This window comes from Pelmatolapia mariae, linkage group LG6, assembly GCF_036321145.2.
Source record: "Pelmatolapia mariae isolate MD_Pm_ZW linkage group LG6, Pm_UMD_F_2, whole genome shotgun sequence".
NCBI classification, from domain to species: Eukaryota; Metazoa; Chordata; class Actinopteri; order Cichliformes; family Cichlidae; genus Pelmatolapia; species Pelmatolapia mariae.
Genome location: NC_086232.1, coordinates 40,286,958 through 40,304,120, shown reverse-complemented (window position 1 = coordinate 40,304,120; position 17,163 = coordinate 40,286,958). Strand labels below are relative to the sequence as shown.

At 40.1% G+C, this 17,163-nt stretch overlaps 1 protein-coding gene across 1 annotated transcript; it reads left to right on the top strand.

Moving 5' to 3' along the window:
• Positions 1–2,445: 2,445 nt before the first annotated feature.
• LOC134629536 (E3 ubiquitin/ISG15 ligase TRIM25-like) lies at positions 2,446–16,657 on the top strand. Its single transcript, XM_063476942.1, has 10 exons — positions 2,446–2,567; positions 2,808–3,426; positions 5,659–5,754; positions 5,879–6,112; positions 8,073–8,241; positions 8,685–8,732; positions 8,830–8,919; positions 11,901–12,038; positions 12,170–12,229; positions 12,311–16,657. The coding sequence occupies exons 2-10, from the start codon at positions 2,830–2,832 to the stop codon at positions 12,838–12,840; spliced, it is 1,962 nt and encodes a 653-aa protein (XP_063333012.1). The 5' UTR covers positions 2,446–2,567; positions 2,808–2,829; the 3' UTR covers positions 12,841–16,657.
• Positions 16,658–17,163: the final 506 nt, after the last annotated feature.

Sequence of the window (17,163 nt, the reverse complement as noted above, 5' to 3'; positions counted from 1 at the left end):
TTGTGTCTATTTTAACCTCTTAAGCCCCAAGCCTACCTGATCTCCTGCCTTTTGCCCCCGTATCAGGGGGCATTGGGGCTTAAGAGGTTAATCAAGAATAATCACTGTAACTTGATTATGATTATGGATTTGTAGGGACAGGTAACCCCAAAATCTATAGTTTTTCTTGCCTGTAGCCATAGACTGTATAAAAAAAGGAGGGCCACTATGATGTTACCCATTGGTTAGTGAAGAGTGTTTTCTCTGTCACCACCTCGGTGTATTAAAACTGTGTGGAAAAATCCTCCACAAAGCAGGCCAAACAATCAAACAGAAAAGTAATACAATTCTAACAGAAAATAAAAATTAAAAAAGAAAAAAACAAATGAAGAAAGACACTTTAAAATTGGTTTGTAAAAATTTTAATGTGCAAGAACCTCCTGCCTCCAGAAAGCTGCATTAGTAAACTTTGCTGTCCTATAACTAAATCGTATGGTCAGATAGCAATGACAAAATATAGCCTGGTAAAGACTACGGTATACATATTGAATTTAATAGTGGGTGGTAGTGTAGAGCAAGTGACAAGGAAAGGACAGCATCAGCAGACGGGTAAAATTTCTTTTAAGTGTACTTTATTTCCTTGCATGTCCATTCTACCATTTTAAAACAACCCTGGTTGTCAAAATCTCACTTGTTTTATACAGAATATTACACACATCTCAATTTCATTATTTTCTACCATTAAGAAATATTTTAGACCAAACAAGATAATCGAAACAAATAAACAGAATAAAATTATTCATCCAATTGACAGACTCATTTACACAGCTAAATGATTTGAAAAGTAAAACACTGCATACATTACAAGTCAAACGGTTACTTTAAAGAAAATAAACAATACTATCAAAAGGAAAAACCCTTCATTTGGTTGTACCCAGTGACCTCATGACCCATAAACAGGAAGTGCTGAGTTGGCCCCTCCCACACACCTGTTTTGGATATATGACCAGAACAAAGGGACAAACAAAGGTAAGTAAAGCCAAAGCAACATAAGCAAACATAATTTACCAGAAATTTACCTGTCAACAGAAGAAGATTCAAATCACCTGATGGTTAAGTAGTATTTGCTTTAAAAGAATATGCGTGGATGTAAATGGTAACATAATGCTACCACAAACAAACCCGGGATAGTATGTAGAGCAAAGTTACACCAGCAATATCTAAAATAAAGCATTACGGACAACTGTAAAATAACATGGGATAAATTATCAATATGTTTAAGGAACAAGAGGTAAATAAGTTCTACCACTTTGTCACAAGTAGAGATTAAAAATAACTTTTAGTCCTTTCAAGTCATTTATAAGTCCATATTTCCATTTATAATATGATGGTATTTTGAACTAAATGGAACTTATTAACTGTGTAAAGTAGCTTTTCAAACTAATACCATTAATGCTGCCGTCTGTTAACGGAACATAGACATTTTCTGATTCTGATAATTAGGGGTGCCGCCACATTTGTTATTTATTCCTGCTTAAAACAGATTATATTTGGTTTAAAAATCTTATTTGGTTTTCATATGTGCCTATTTTCAGTGATATTGTGGTGGACCACCACCAGGTGGCTCCACTCACACCCAGTGTTAGGGGAAGTGAGAGGGTGTTGTTTTGGGGCTTTGAATGTTCAGTTGTGTGAATCCATGATTAAAGTTAGAGTGAAATATTGGGATCTCTCGTGTCATCTTTACATACCTCCACAATATCAACTTTTATAGCAGAAAATTAACTATGCAAAAATTATTTTCTTTCTCTCTTTTTTGCTATATTTTTCAAGCATACAGCATAATAAAACCCCAATATTTTTAGTGGCCCCCATATGTAGGGTGACCATATTTTGACTTCCAAAAAAGAGGACACTTGGCCCAGTCATGAAGAACTTTAATAATACTGTTTGTTTAAAGAAAACTTTAACATATTTAAATGATGCCTTCTCTGTGCGGTTAATGGTGAAATAAAAAATGTCATATAGGCTTTTACAAGTCAACAAGTGCAAAAAAGAGGACGGTTGGTCACCCTACCCATATGTCCACTCCTATGAAAAAATTCTGGAGGCGCCCCTGCTACCCGGCAGGGCTGGACTGGTAATCTGGTATACCGTCGGTGGTATACCTTAGCTTCAGGTAAAATATTGAATTCATTTTTGCACAAAATGACTTTGTGGATAAACCGGATCACTGATGGTGCTGACACAGCGAATGCTACTAAAAGTCTAAACAATGATGACTGTACACAAAAACAGGGAGAAGCTTTCCTTCTTCCGTTCTTTTGTCATTATCCCTGTTTGCGCGTGACCTGTCACGCGCTTCCCTCAGGTGTGTGTTAGTTTGGTTTCAGTATGTAACTGGTTTCTGTCTGTGGTCTACTGCGTGTGCGCAATGCGCTTTTGAGTCACACGTACAGGGTGGGAGGAGTGACTTCAGCAGGAGCTGTGAACTGCGTACAACACGGCAGCGTAAAGTCCGAAGTTGTTTATTCATTTGGACAGCGTTCATTCTGCAGGTAGACTGCTGCACACCCAAACGAATCCAGGTAATGACGGATAGTCCGAATATATTTAAACGACTTTAATTTTGTGATTTATGTAAAAACGTGTCGCGCTTTATATTCAAATATATTATAGCAGGGTGGTTTATATGTTACATTAGCGGATTTTTATTCTTTTAAAAACAAAATTTACCGACGGTATCGAATATTAGGTTCAAGAAATAACGCGAAAATTTTTACTTTCGTTTTCCGCCTCCTCACGTCAGTTTCGTTTCTGCCTCACAGGCTCACTCACATCAGTCCCATCATGGCCGAAGTGGACGAGTCTCAGTTTTCTATCATGAGTCTGGAGGATGAGCTGACCTGCAGCATCTGTCTGAGCACCTTTGACTGTCCGGTCACCATCCCCTGCGGACACAACTTCTGCCAGGACTGCCTGCTCGCCACATGGAAGGAGTCGTACAGCTGCCCTCAGTGTCGGACCCTGTTCGCCACCAAACCCGAGCTGAAGAAAAACACGGTCCTCACCGCCGTCGTGGAGACCTTTAAAGTGAGATCGAGCAAGAGCGAACCAAACCTGACTGCAGAGGAGAGCCAAGTGAAGAAAAAGGAGATCCTCCTCTGTGATGCCTGCATGGAAGCAGAGGCGTCGAAGACCTGCCTCACCTGCATGGCATCTTACTGTGAGGAGCACCTGCGCCCTCACCGGGAAAATCCTATTTTCCGTCTGCACAGCCTGAGCGAGCCTGTCGGGGACCTGTTGGAGCGCATCTGCCCCGACCACCACAAGCTGATGGAGCTCTTCTGCAGCCAGCATGATCGGCCAATCTGCAGCTTCTGCCTCCAGCAGGTCCACAAAGGATGCTCCTTCACAACCCCCGATGAACAAAGGAGCCGGAAAGAGGTGTGTGCTTGTCAGTATTCACCTGAGAAGTTTAAAGAGCCACATCTAAACAAAGATGGGTTTATTTTCCTTTTAAAACATAATTATGTCTTAGTTTCTGTATTTTCATCAGGATGGCTAGCCTGAGTTTCACTTACTTGAGAAAAGTGGTAGATGCCATGGATGAGTAGTTGTTCCCGTTACACTTTTCAATCCATCAATCAAAATTTATTTATACAGCACATTTAAAAACAACAGTTTTGATCAAAGTGCTTCACAAGTTAGGAAATAAATAAAATAAGACAAATTTACCAAACAACAACACAAGACGAGACAAACATAGAAACCAACCAAATGATAATCAAACTATTTTACGTCAGAGACAGAGTAAAAAGATGGGTCTTTAAACGAGATTTAAAAGACTGAACAGTCTCAGAAGAGCGAATGGCAATCAGGAGGTTGTTCCACAGTCTAGGAGCTGCAATAGACTGGACTTTTGTCCAGTACCTGGATACAGTCTATGGATGTAGCTATCATGATATCTCCCACTATTTAGAGGAGTCCTGTAAAGCCTGAAGCTGTGTAGTTTTCCAGATGTCACAGATATAGATAAGAAACTGAAACACGGATGATTATTGAATAACATATGCTTAGCCTGATTCATCCTCCTTTCTGACAGCAAATAGGACCATAATTCACAAAATGAGCATCGTGTTTTATTCATTAAGAGCTCAAACTAGCAATTTAGACCAGTGACCAGTAAAATGTGTACTGAGGTGAAGTAAGCTTCAGCTTGGTACTCAGTTGTAATGGAAAACGACTGAAATCAAGTAGAGTAAAGTTGAGTCGAGGCGAGGCGAGTAGGTTCTAATGGAAAAGAGATATTAGACATGGCCTTTACTTTTCAGACATGGACGCTACGTCCATCTTTTATACTCAGTTGTAGCAGTGCCTTGTGGACAACTCAGCACAGATCTTTGCATTCACCCACGCAGATCCTTAAATAGTATAGGGCCTACATATCCGCACACTACAACGTGATGAGGTCGAGTAGTCATTCCTACGTTTTGAATGTCCGTTTGGAGGCTCAGAAGGATCCATACATAATTGTTGTATCATAGTGTGGCATTTCACAGAAACACAGGTGTTTGCACAGAGCCTTACGTTTACCTAAGAAGACAAAATTGATGAACCTTAGTAGTCCTTGCACAGCTGCAGATGCAGAAACTAATACTGGCAGGTGTCTCACAGTTTTAGAACTGCTTTAAAATATGAATGAGTGGAATACCCTTTTAGCTGCTCACAGCTTTAAAATTTTGGGTTGAACATCTGTTATTATCTTTCGATATTGGTTATGCTGTCATTAGAATATCTGAATTATGAAAAGAGAGACTTGATAACCTGAGTATAACCATAGCATCCATTTAGGGGTTTACCCTCATTGTGAAGCCAGAAAGCCAAGGTTACGGCCGAAGTTATCACTTATGCCAGTGGTTCCCAAACTTTTTTTGCTAGGCCCCCCTGACTGAGAACCTTCACAGACATAGGCCCCCCTTTGTTTTACAAGAAAAATGTTCACAAACAAGTGTTTGTGAACTAAAAATCAAGAATGTGGGATACTGTTTGTCCGTGATTTGAACAGCCCAGCGCGTGCTCCTGATGCAGGGAAAACCAATTCTGCAGGGGAGACCTACCTCGGCACTTGTGCAGGTGAAACCAAAGGGAAGATATGCTTCACCTTATTTTCTAGTGTGGCGTGAATAAGGCACGGCGGGACCAAAGATCATCATTTAGAGCCATTTTAATGATTTAACATCACACCACAACAACCCACAACCCCTGAGTCCCCGTGTTTTTAACTAGGCGGGCGTGTGTAGGATGCCGTGCAGGTGCGTTCGCCCTCCCTGCACGGCACCGCAGACCACGCCCCACCACACTAGTCTTTGGCTTAGAATGAAGTTGGTTTGGAAACATATTCAGCGATGCTTCATCTCCTGCTTTGAGTTTCTGTGAGCGCCCCGTGCTAGCAGTGTCCAAGCTTTTTTTTTTTTTTTGTTTGTTCCCCCCCCCCCCCCCCCCCCCCCCCCCCCCTGTCATACCCCCCCCACCCCCCGCAATGGCTCTGCGCCCCCCCTAGGGGGCGGGCCCCACACTTTGGGAAGGTCTGACTTATGCCAACAAACGTTTTTCTTTCTTTTTTTTTAAAGAGACAGAGCTAAAGTAAGTGACAATATTATGTTTCCCTCTTTGCAGTCTGACCTGAGGAGCAAGTTGGGTCTGCTGGATGGGAAGATTGTGAAAAATGAGACCATCATATTTGAAATGAAGGACATGCAGAACAAGCTAAAGGTAAGACTTCTCATTTAAGATAAAAAAGCAAAAACAAAGACGAGGCTAAAGGAACATTTTGTATTATTTTGAATTATTTCTTTGCTGATCCAGTTATGAATGTTTTCTCACTCCTGTCCTCCAGGACTTGGCGACCAGCAGGAAGAGAGCTTTGACAGCTGAGTATCAGCAGATGAGGGAGATGTTGGTCCAAGATGAGCGCGATGCTCTGAACGCAGTGGACCGAGAGGTGGAAACTGGTCAGACCAAACTCAGAGTTCTTATGAAGAAGTTTGGTGACAACATTGACAACATGACGAAAGCTAAAGAAGAAATCCACAGCCTGCTGAGTCGCTCTCAAACCCAGGCCTTCCTGCAGGTGGGACGTCTGTGATTGTTAATTCATACAGCTGCTAGTAATGATAACATACTAACGCATGATAAAAAGTGTGTAATGGTTCTAAAATAGAGATTTAAATCACGATAAAAGCAGCCGCACCCTCATGTTGCCTTTCCCCTTCCTGACTGCAGTGTGAGCCATAATTTACAAAGTGAACAGCATGTTGCTTGGCAAAGTATGTGAACACCAACTTGACCCTTTCAATCGTAGACTGATATCAGGGTCTGGTCCTCTACTAGTTAAATGTTCTATGTGGAAAATTGCTGGAAGAATTTCAAACACACCACTCACTTTGATGACGAATGGCTTTTGTTTCCAAGGAACAGAGGGGGTAACGAATAAGGTCCATGGTGATGTTGGCCAAGAATTTCATAGTCAGTGTGTCTCGAATCTAAAATGCCAAGCAAACCACATTTCTTGGACCTTGATGTTTGAGTTTTATTGCTTGAAATTGGGTGAAATGTATCAAATGGGAATTTTTAAAAAAGTTGACTGTTTCCCTATGACCACAAAAAATAGCTAAGGAATTCTTTGAATTTTTGCTATCTTAACTCTAATCACTTCCCCTCTGTTTTGGAGAACCAACAAATGCCTTTATTATGAAAAGCTTTGATAGTTTTTTTTTTCTAAACATGTTAGAATATTTTAGGCTCCTTGAGCTCCCTAAACGGCACTTACGACCTTTAAACCATAGATCTGTCAGGGTTAGGGGCTAGGCCAGTTTTAAATGAGGTAGTGTTTTAAATGATGTTGGGTGGCAGCACACCCAACATCGGTTATGGATAGAAACTTTAAACAAGAAGTTAGGGTTAGGTCAAGCTGTTGGGTTGGCTTTAAATGCCATTGTTGGTTGGGGTTGGACACCACACCCAACCTGTTGAAGGTCAGGTTAAACAATTGGGTCACATATAATTGAGTTTTGTAAGCTAGGTTTGGGTAAAAAACCTAGGTGACTGGGCTTAGGTTCAGAGTCGGCAGCAGACCATTTAAACTTGAGGGGCAACTAGCTGTAAACAGGAGAGTATTTGGCTTACGTCTCTTTGCTGTTCCAACCAAAAACAACCATATACACCTAATATACTCACAGAGAAATGTAACCACCCAAAATGATAAAAGTCCCAACCAGTCAGGGCACATAGTTGCCCCTCCTTGAGCCTGCTTCTGGCGTAGGGTTCTTCCTGTTAACAGTCAATTTTACTTTCCCACAGTCACCAAGTTGTTGGAGTTTTCTCTGCTTTATTTTAGTGTCCTAACCTTACAATATAAAGCACATTGAAGCAAATGTTTTTGTGATCTGGTGCTATATAAATAAAACACTCCCTATATATGTTTTATTCAGCGAGACTCGAAACTAGCAAATGAGGTCATACAATCACCAGTAAAGCATTTAGAACCAAACTTTTTAAAAGTCAGAGGAGTCTCTGCTTGCTAGGCATTGTCAGCAACGTCTAATCAATATATTGCATGTAAATAGTATTGTTTGGGGATGATGGCTGCCCCTCCCTGAGCCTGATTCTGCTGGAGATTTCTTCCTGTTAAAAGGGAGTTTTTCCCTCCCACTGTCACCACCTGCTCATAGGGGGTCATTTGATTGTTGTGGGTTTCTCTGTATTATTGTAGGGTCTTTATGTTGCAACATAAAGCCCCATAAGGCAACTATATTTGGGATTTGGTGCTATATAAGTAAAATATATTTGAATTCTAAACAATTGTTGTTCTATTTAAATAGAAATCTGTAACAGAGATGTGATTTCTGATTTTATGATCGTGTGTTAGAGGGATATTTTAACACAACCATTACAAAACCCCCCACACATTTACACATAGATTTGTTTGTTTATTATAAATGTATTACATCACATAGTAGTTCATTACATTTTGTAAAAGGGGATATAATTATCTTGACTGAGCGTACAACATTGTGTTCCTCTCTTCTCAGGCACCATTTAACCTCCCCCAAGCTATTAACTTTGAGCCTTACTCCCCTAAAATCAGCCTGGACTCCAAGAAGGTTTTGGCATCGCAGGCCTTTGCTGCTGCCCTGAAGCAGCATCTGACAGAGATCTTCAAACAGCCCGTCGAGAGCCGACTACCATTAAATACACCAGGTGAGTGCATGGACACATTTTGTCTGACGTTTTAAAGTTTAAGGTTCATTGAGAAAGTTTAGTGAAGATCGTGTCCAATTTTGTTGCAGAAGTTAACCCTGATATTTTGGCAGCTGGTGAGTTGTTTCATGTGGGGACCAATGAAAACAGGATTCCAATCAAACTGCTCAAAAAATTAAGGGAACACTTAAATCATGTATCGGATCTTGTTGAAGGAAAAATTCAAGTTGAACATCTTTGCTGAGGGCAGGATAAAAATCACACCAACTATCAAGTCAGTTAAGATTGTTCAAGTGTTCCCTTAATTTTTTTTTTTGAACAGTATATTTTGAAAATACTCAAATTGATACCGCATTCTGTGGTCAAGGGTTGAATACAATAAGTGTTGATAAAGACTCAGTACTGTAATGACGCCATGTTCATGCTTTCCATTGAAAAATCAGGTTCGACCGCAGGGTCTACACTGGGCTTCGGAAATTTATTGGAATATGGTAAGTCAATTTATCTGTCCAGTACCAGGTTTACAAAACAAGATTTTTATAACAGGTCAAGCATAAATGTCTGTCCTTTTATTTACTACTTCTTCAGAAATGGAGTCCAGTCCAGGTTGCCCTAAACTCCCCAGGTCTCACAGTCCAGGTCCTCAGGCCAAAACGGGCCAGAAGAAAAAGACTCAAAGTATGAAACAGCTTTAATTTTCGTTTTGTGTTGCCCTGTCTTGTGGTTCAACTGTATTGTCGACACTGAGCACATAACGATATGCTTGTGGAGATTTTTCATTATTTTAGTTGTATGGTCATTCAGTTTTTTTTAATGAACTACAGGTATACAGGAAATGACTTTAGCCTCTGCATTTACTGATGCGACTTTTACAATACCACCATTAATAATGATAAATTGTTCAAACATTTTATATTCATGCATTATTTGTAATTTAACTCATAGTTCAGAAAATTTAGTTAATTCACTTCATGAAGTCCACATTCAGTGTGTTTGATAAGGAAAAATGTAATCTTTCATTTCATTGGCGCAGCGACTCACTCAAAAACAAGCAAAAATGTTTATAAATGTAGTTCAAATCTAATAAGACTAAAAATAGATTTTATTGTAATCCTAAATTCTGTTGTCATTTGTTTTGACTTCTGTGATTTGCAGTCAGCACAGAGGGCTGTTAAAGTCTCTTATTGTGAAAGGCAATGACAGGAAGAAGCGCTTTTATTGCACAGAAATGGGTTTCTGGTATGGGTCGGGCAATAGCCATTAAAGATGTATTCCTCTACATCTGGTTTGAAGATCTTATAGCACTAAGATCTTCAAACCAGATGCTCTTAATGCAACCTAAGTCTAGGCTGAAAACCAGATGTGATCGTGCCTTTGCTATTGCAGCACCTAGACTGTGGAACAATCTCCCTTTTGCCATTCGCACTTCTGAGTCTATTCAGTCTTTTAAATCTCGCTTAAAGACTCATCTTTTTATCCTGGCTCTGACTTAAGTTAGTTTGACTATCATTTGGTTGGCTTCTAAGTTTGTCTTGTTTTGCTGTTTGGTAAATTTGTCTTATTTTATTTATTTTCTAATTTGTGAAGCACTTTGATCGACATTGTTGTTTTTAAATGTGCTATATGAATACATTTTGATTTGATTTTATCAGTGATTCCCAGAGTGTGGGCTGGGACCCACTGGTCGGCTGCAAGAAAATGTAATCCCATTACATTAGAAAATGTAATGTGTGACCCAGTGGCACTTGGGTTGCACACTGACCTTTGCAAATGACTGGGTGGCATTATCAATTTTATAGCCAACTGTCTGTGTTGTTTATGGTTTTTGGGGGTTTTATAAGATTTTTTTTTAGTAAATACATCTTTTTCCCTTCTTTTTTGATCAGAGTGAAGATTTAGATTGGGTGGGCCCGATGGGATTTTCTTGTTTTTAAGTTGGCTGCAGAACTCTTGACTTTGGGAATAGCTGCTCTACATGTTTGCTTCACAATTGTACTGCACTTAATTTGAAGCTCCTCTCTAAATGAATGGGAACAGTTCCATACTGTAAATTTGTTAGTCAACAGGATAAAAAAACAAACAAAAAACTCCCACATATTTGGAATCATCATTCATTTCTGATTTAAAAACCATTTAAAATATTTATACTTGTAATTTAATATTTTTACTTTCTACTGTGCACATGCAGCTGTTTGCAGCTTCATTAGTGGCTCATTTCAGAATGCTGATGTCTGACTCACCCCCTAAGCACACAGCTCTTGCTCTTGACGAAGGCGGTTGCACTTTTCTCCTCTCCTCCTCCTCCTCTCCCTTAGCTTCCCTGCTTAGCCTCTTGTGTCCTTGTCTAGTCTCGTGTTTTTTGTATTACTTTTCCCTGGAACACTCTCTCACAGTCTGTTCTCTAAAACCTAAAAGAGGAATTATGGATTTGATCAACTGGTCCCTGAATGCAATTGACACCCTTTTCTCAACGAGAAGTCTGGGCTCGGGTGAGCCTGAGTGTCCTGGAGGTACTTTCCCTGCCGGATACACGATGGACGGGTGGCAGAACTGGAGGATCGTGTGCCTGGCGGGACTGTCGATCGAAGACGCTGAAGATATCTACCTATTCGGAACCATGATAACAGGGTTCTTGCTGATCGGAGCTGGCTTGGCCCTGGCTTATCGAAGATTAAAGAAAGCGGAATCGGCTGTTCAAAACCCCACAAGGCTGCCCGCTGGGATTGAAACGATGGAACGAGGCGTGAGTTCTCAAAATGGGCTCATTGAGTGCAGCACGGATAAGATCTTGGAGAAGCTTGCGGCTGCCGTGAACACTCAGAATAAGAACTCTGAGCGCAAATTGGATCACATCTTGGAGAAGCTCACAGCGGTCGTGAGTTCTCAGAATCGGCTCTTTGAGCACAAGAATGACAACATCACGGAGCGTAAGTTTGATAACATCATGGAGAAGCTCACGGCTCTCCAACGGGAGATTGAGAGACCAGTGTCGGACTGTTAGAACAGCTTTGAAATTCACATGAGTTGTTCGCACTAAAGTAAAAAACCACCATCACTTCATGCGGCTACCACTTCGGCGCCAGCTGTGGTCTCAAGGTTGGAGCTGAACAAAAACACTCTGATAACAGGCAGAAGGTTTTTTTTTTCTGTTCTCAAACTGATCTCCCTATTGGAGCTCAGTCTGGGGGGAGTTATTTTTTTTTTCTCCTTATCTTTCCTCATGTTGTGCATTTTCCATTGTTATACCTCTCTGACCTGTCTTCCCCATGTGATGTTTTCGTGCAATGTATGTATGGTCAGAGGGTATGATGGCGCCGCCATTGCGTGCAATTGGTCGGGAGCCTTAACATGAAATTTCCCACTCGTGGGACTAATAAAGGTATCTTATATCTTATAGAAAGCTGAGGCAAAATATGCTTTCCTATATCATTACTACGATAAAAAGCAGATATGCCTGATATCACCGTTTACATGGGTGAAACAGCACAAATGACTTGCTTCCTGGTTTGACTGTTGAATGAGGCGGAACAAAAGACCGTCTTTGCTGTTACAAAATCCTCCCACATATTTGAGGTCCATGCCTCTTTTGTTTAAGAGTTTGTCTCTTAAATCTGATATATGCACATTTAGTTTTATAAATACTTCACTTCTTTTTCTAGAACCCAAACCAAAAAATCCTCAGACCACTGGGGACGGTATGGGTGATAAAAGTACTGGCCGTTCGATGGAAAACCTGTTGGAGTTTGGAGGGAAACCCAGAGGCCGTACTCCTCCAGCTGAACCTAAACAGAAACCAGGTAAACATCAGATTTTTGCGTTTTATGCTAAACATTGCTTAAAGCTCAGAAATGGACCAGTCTATGGGAGCCTGTTCCTGTTGTTTTAAAACTACTGTTTGAGATTTAATCACATTTTTCTTTAATTGTAGAAACTACAGATATTCCCCCAGACATAAGCACAGCTGAAAAGAGATGTGAACTACTGAAATGTAAGTGTAGCAGGCGTCTTTCCATCATGTGGTAACAGCAGTTGTGGCAGTTATGAAATAAGCTTTTTTTGTCCCTTCCAGATGGCACAGTACTCACCTTCAATCCGAGGACTGCCCATAAACGCATCGCGCTGACTGAGAACTTCACTAAGGCCTCCGTGTCAGACGAGCACATAAACTACCCCGACTGCCCCGAGCGCTTTGCTGTCTGCTCCCAGGTGCTCGCCTCCAAGGGTTTCTCTACAGGGCGCCATTACTGGGAAGTGCGACTGAGCAGCAGTAACTTCGTTGGCATAGGCCTGGCTTACAACAGCATCGACCGCAAAGGCCCCACCAGTCGACTGGGCCGCAACGCCCAGTCCTGGTGCGTTGAGTGGTTTAATGTCAAATTGTCAGTCTGGCATAACAGCAGCGAGACCGTGCTTGTTAATCCAAATCCAAAGCGCGTAGGCGTGCTGTTGGATTGCGAGGCCGGCACGGCTACGTTCTACAACGTGGCCGACAGGGCATATCCCTTCCACTCCTTCATGTTCCCCTTCGCTCAGGCTGTCTATCCAGCCTTCTGGATTTTCTCGAGTGGCTCCTCCATTACTTTGTGCAAGCTGCAGTAATGAGTTTGCAGTCAGCCAGTCGGCTCTTTGTTAAAGGTGCCCAGTGGAGTTTTCTTGTAAACACGTAACTGTTATTGTCACTATGTAACTATACGTAACTAAAATATTCATCAAATTCTTTGAGGTCCTGAGGTCTAAAAGTGCAGGAAAAAAGTTTTGCAAAGCTAATTTATTAAAATGCATTATGTAATTAACAAGGTAATTATTATGGTTAACAAGCTGCCTTCTACTTAACTGCATGTGTAGGTATTGGTTGCTGCATTTTTTGGCTTGTTGGATTCATGAACTGGTTCAGTAAATAACCATGAAACTAAATTGAGGCATCCTAAATCCTATGCATCAGTGCTGATAGTAGTTAGAAGCTCCACAGGGCACCTTTAATCAATCGCTCTTTATTACAGACTTAATCTACATAAAATTATATAAAATTATTTAAATGGAGGAACAAAAAAAGATTGATTAGAAAAAGTAATTAGTTAGCAATAATTTTTGAATGTTTTGAACACCAAAAAGTTGAACCCCGATGTTTTTTCACATCAGGACCGATTATAGCTGCCCTCGGGGAACTATTTGTTCAGCTGTTGTTGAAGAGGAAAATGTTGTCTTTACACAACTGATCAGCATCTTTATTGATGTTTGATCAGGTTAAATATCACTGTCTCATAGAAGAGATTTCTGTTACTGCTTTTTGTGTACATCAGGGGTGTCAAACATGAGGCCCGTGGGCTAGGATCGGCCAACAAAGAGTCCACACTGGCCAATTGGGCAGCTTTGGGAAAATGTGAAGAAGGGCAAACATTTTGGACTCTTAACTGTATTTTCATAGGTTTACAGCTTTTGCTGCGGGTATAGACCTTCCCCATGCCGATTCATGCTACATCAAAGTACATAGGTAACTGATAGACATGAGTAGAAATGTCACTGTCTACCACAGAAATGTGATTATTTTTACAATGTTGTTAATTCACAGAAAAACACATTTTCTGTGAATTAACAACATTTTTGTGTTTTATAATTACAGTCTGGACAGTGAGCTATGAGCGCCTCCCTGTAATTATACACATTTATTAATTTTCATTTTAAGCCCAGAGTCATGCTGACAGATGTCTGTCGTTTACTACAGCAGGACTTCCTTATGATGTAGGAAAAGAGATGTGCTTTTGAAACTGCATCTTTATACTGACAGAACTGGGAGTTTCATTGGTCCAGCCCACTTAAGATCAAAGTGGTCTGTATGTGGCCCACAGTGGGAAATGAGTTTGACATTCCTGATGTACGATAAGCAGAACTGTTGCTCTAGTTGCCAAATCTTGGGGCTATTTCCAACTTTTTTGAACCTCTGACCTCCCACATAACCATCCACCCGTTTACAATAACGATGACATTGCCACAGCATGTAATGTTAATGCCCAAGTTAGGCAGCAAAGCATTCTTGTTGCAATCAGTGCTGTTAATGCACTGTCCTGCTACTGAGTGATAATAACTTGGTGGTATTTGAGGGTAATAAAACGTTCAGCTACACGCGTGCATCCAAATACTTGCTGTGCAATGCGTGTAGCTGTACTTACCGATCTCAAAATGGCAAGTGGGAGAACAGAAATGCTCGATTTGAGACGCAGAATGTGAATGTCCTGATTAGTAGTGCTTTCTGCTAATAATGTCTGTAAGATCTGAGGAATATAAGGCGGCGGTTTCTCTGTCCTGTCTGACAGTACTAGTAGACAGAGTTACGCAAATAACCGAAGTGGATATCAATAGTTAATGGCATGTCATATCTGATGTTATTAACTTTTGTTATCTGTGCTGGATGCGATATTCAGCAGCTGAATTCATTTAAATGAAGCTGTCTTAAAACGCAGGTAATGCACTATATCCTGTTTTTTCTAGTGACCGTGAAGCAAATATGTGTTCAAGTCACTTTATGAAAAGTATTTAAAATCAAAGTTTGCTTTTAAAACTGCATCAAGTCAAAATGAAATGTCTTGGTGTCAAGAGAAAGCAGGATAGAAAAAAACATCAGACCTACTCATTAGTTCATTTTTTCCCCAGTAAACTCGAGAGAAGATAAAAACCATATACATGTATTTTTTTTTAATGTACACAATAATTTCACTTTCAATGGTGTCATGGTTTCCTTGTGGTGTTATTTTTCGGAGAGTTTATTTATTTCCTGCTTTTTCTGCAGTTCTTGCAGAACACACACACATACAGTGTGTGTCCTGTGCAGGTTATGTATTGTGCACTGTAGAACAGATGCGACTACAGCTGGATCAAGCAGTGAGTCTACCTGTGAAACACATGTTTGCGTAGTGTTTCGATATCAATTCTGCATTTGGAAACTTTGTTTTGGAGTGTGGGAACTGAGGTTCTAAGACTGGGTGATGCAGCAGTTTTTCATGATATGAACAATGTGTGGTGACCTTAAAGATTTCCCTCAGCGTTACGTTACAAAAATGCTCAAATCTGTCCAAACTGTAAACAAAGAAATTATTTGTAAATACCTGACATCTGAAGATTGATATAAAGCTAGAGTGACTTCCATTTGTCAGTTTCTAAAATATGTTTCTGTGATATGATTGGCTGCTTAATGTGCACAAGCACCGCACATGTCATGGAAATTTTATCAGCATAAGAGAATCTATGCTGTAGCTTGTATCACCCAGCTCCAAATGCTCACTTCTTTCAACTGATGGGAACAGAAGCCATGTTTCCTCTGTTTTCATCGTGTTCTGAAAGTCTCACTCTTCTCTTTTGTATTTGGGTTGCTTTTATGGCAAGAGTCACCGATTATCTGCAGCTGATCAGATCCTGGATTTGATCTTGGGATATCATGCTTGCGTGGGATGCCCCATAGAAATAAAATGCTATACACGTTTTCCTATGGTAGGCATATTAAACTAACGAGCCATCAGAAAACCTTGTTGGCTTGTAAAAAGGTGGAGGAAATGTAGCAAAACGTACAGTTTCAAAGGGGTAAATTATTTGTTGTAGCAAAGTTTACTCCGGCCTGTAAGAACAACGACTCACTTCCTGATGTGGCATACTCCAGTCCACCAGGTGTTAAAGTGTTTAATATAGTGATCACTTTAAGAGTCAGACGTGCATCTTATAGAAATGAGACTGTAAGTGTTGAACATCTTCGGTGTGCTTTAACAGTGAAGTTTGCGGTTCAGTCACAGCTCCTCTAACTTTGTTCTTTTTGACAAAGTTAGACAAACTTTACTATATTTAAAAGGTTCAAAAGACACTTTTGTTCCGACTGAGTGATAAGCAAGGAAAGGTTCACACATAAACAGCGTGCAATCCATAAACTAAGTATAATTTTAGGTTGTACACTGATATTGGTGTACTGGATCTGAACCTATGTGGTGAAATCAGCTTATCACAGTGGAGAAAGCATAGAAGAAGAAGTTTACGAAACTATCAATACCTTTCCTGAACCATGGTGACACTTGTGTACTCTTACTACCTTAAGTTGAAATCACATAATAGTGGTGTGTACAATTAATCAAAACATGTTTGTTTTTTTTTACTTCCTGTAGTACTTTCCGAGTTTAAGCAGACTCCAGGACTGTGATGATTTGTTCTGTGTAAATTAGTGAATGTCAGCTTAACTGTAGTCTTTGCATCACACAGAAGTGTAGCAGTATGTGTGTTTCTGTAACGCTTCAGTGGTTAACCATCTTGTGCTCTCACTGTCTTTGAAAAAGTGCTTGTTAGTACATTATATTTAAGGTGTTCATGCTGTATTCTGTTTAATTGCTATATTGCATAATCAAAAACTGCATTACAAGTTAACCAGTGAATATTGCTAATAAAGGGTTTTTCTGATTCTGAAATGGCTTTGTTTCTTTTAAAGACACTTCAAGCCAAATAAGATGCAGGTCAAAGAAATTTGCTCTTTTGCTGCCACATATCGACATCACCTGCCCACATCTCATTTCTAGTTCAGATGTAAGACCTAAGGCTGCCAGGAAGAGCAGCTGATTAATGCTGCCTTACCCCTGTTATGGACAGACTGTGGATTATATGGCGCTGATTAAGGCGAAATTCTGACAACTGCTGCTTTTTTGCACAATGTATATAAATGTGAATTTTACAAATTTAAAATAATATTTTTAAGACATTTAGACAGAGAATTATCTTCAATTTGGATATCCACTTTGTCATAACACAATCTTTCCCTTTCCTGTCATTATTTTCATAACTAACCTTTATACATATTATTAAACACTATTATTTGTCTATTGTCACCTTGAATACTTCTCAAATGTATTTAAGCTGCTGTTTAATTGATCCTGTTATTCATTATAAACACTCTCA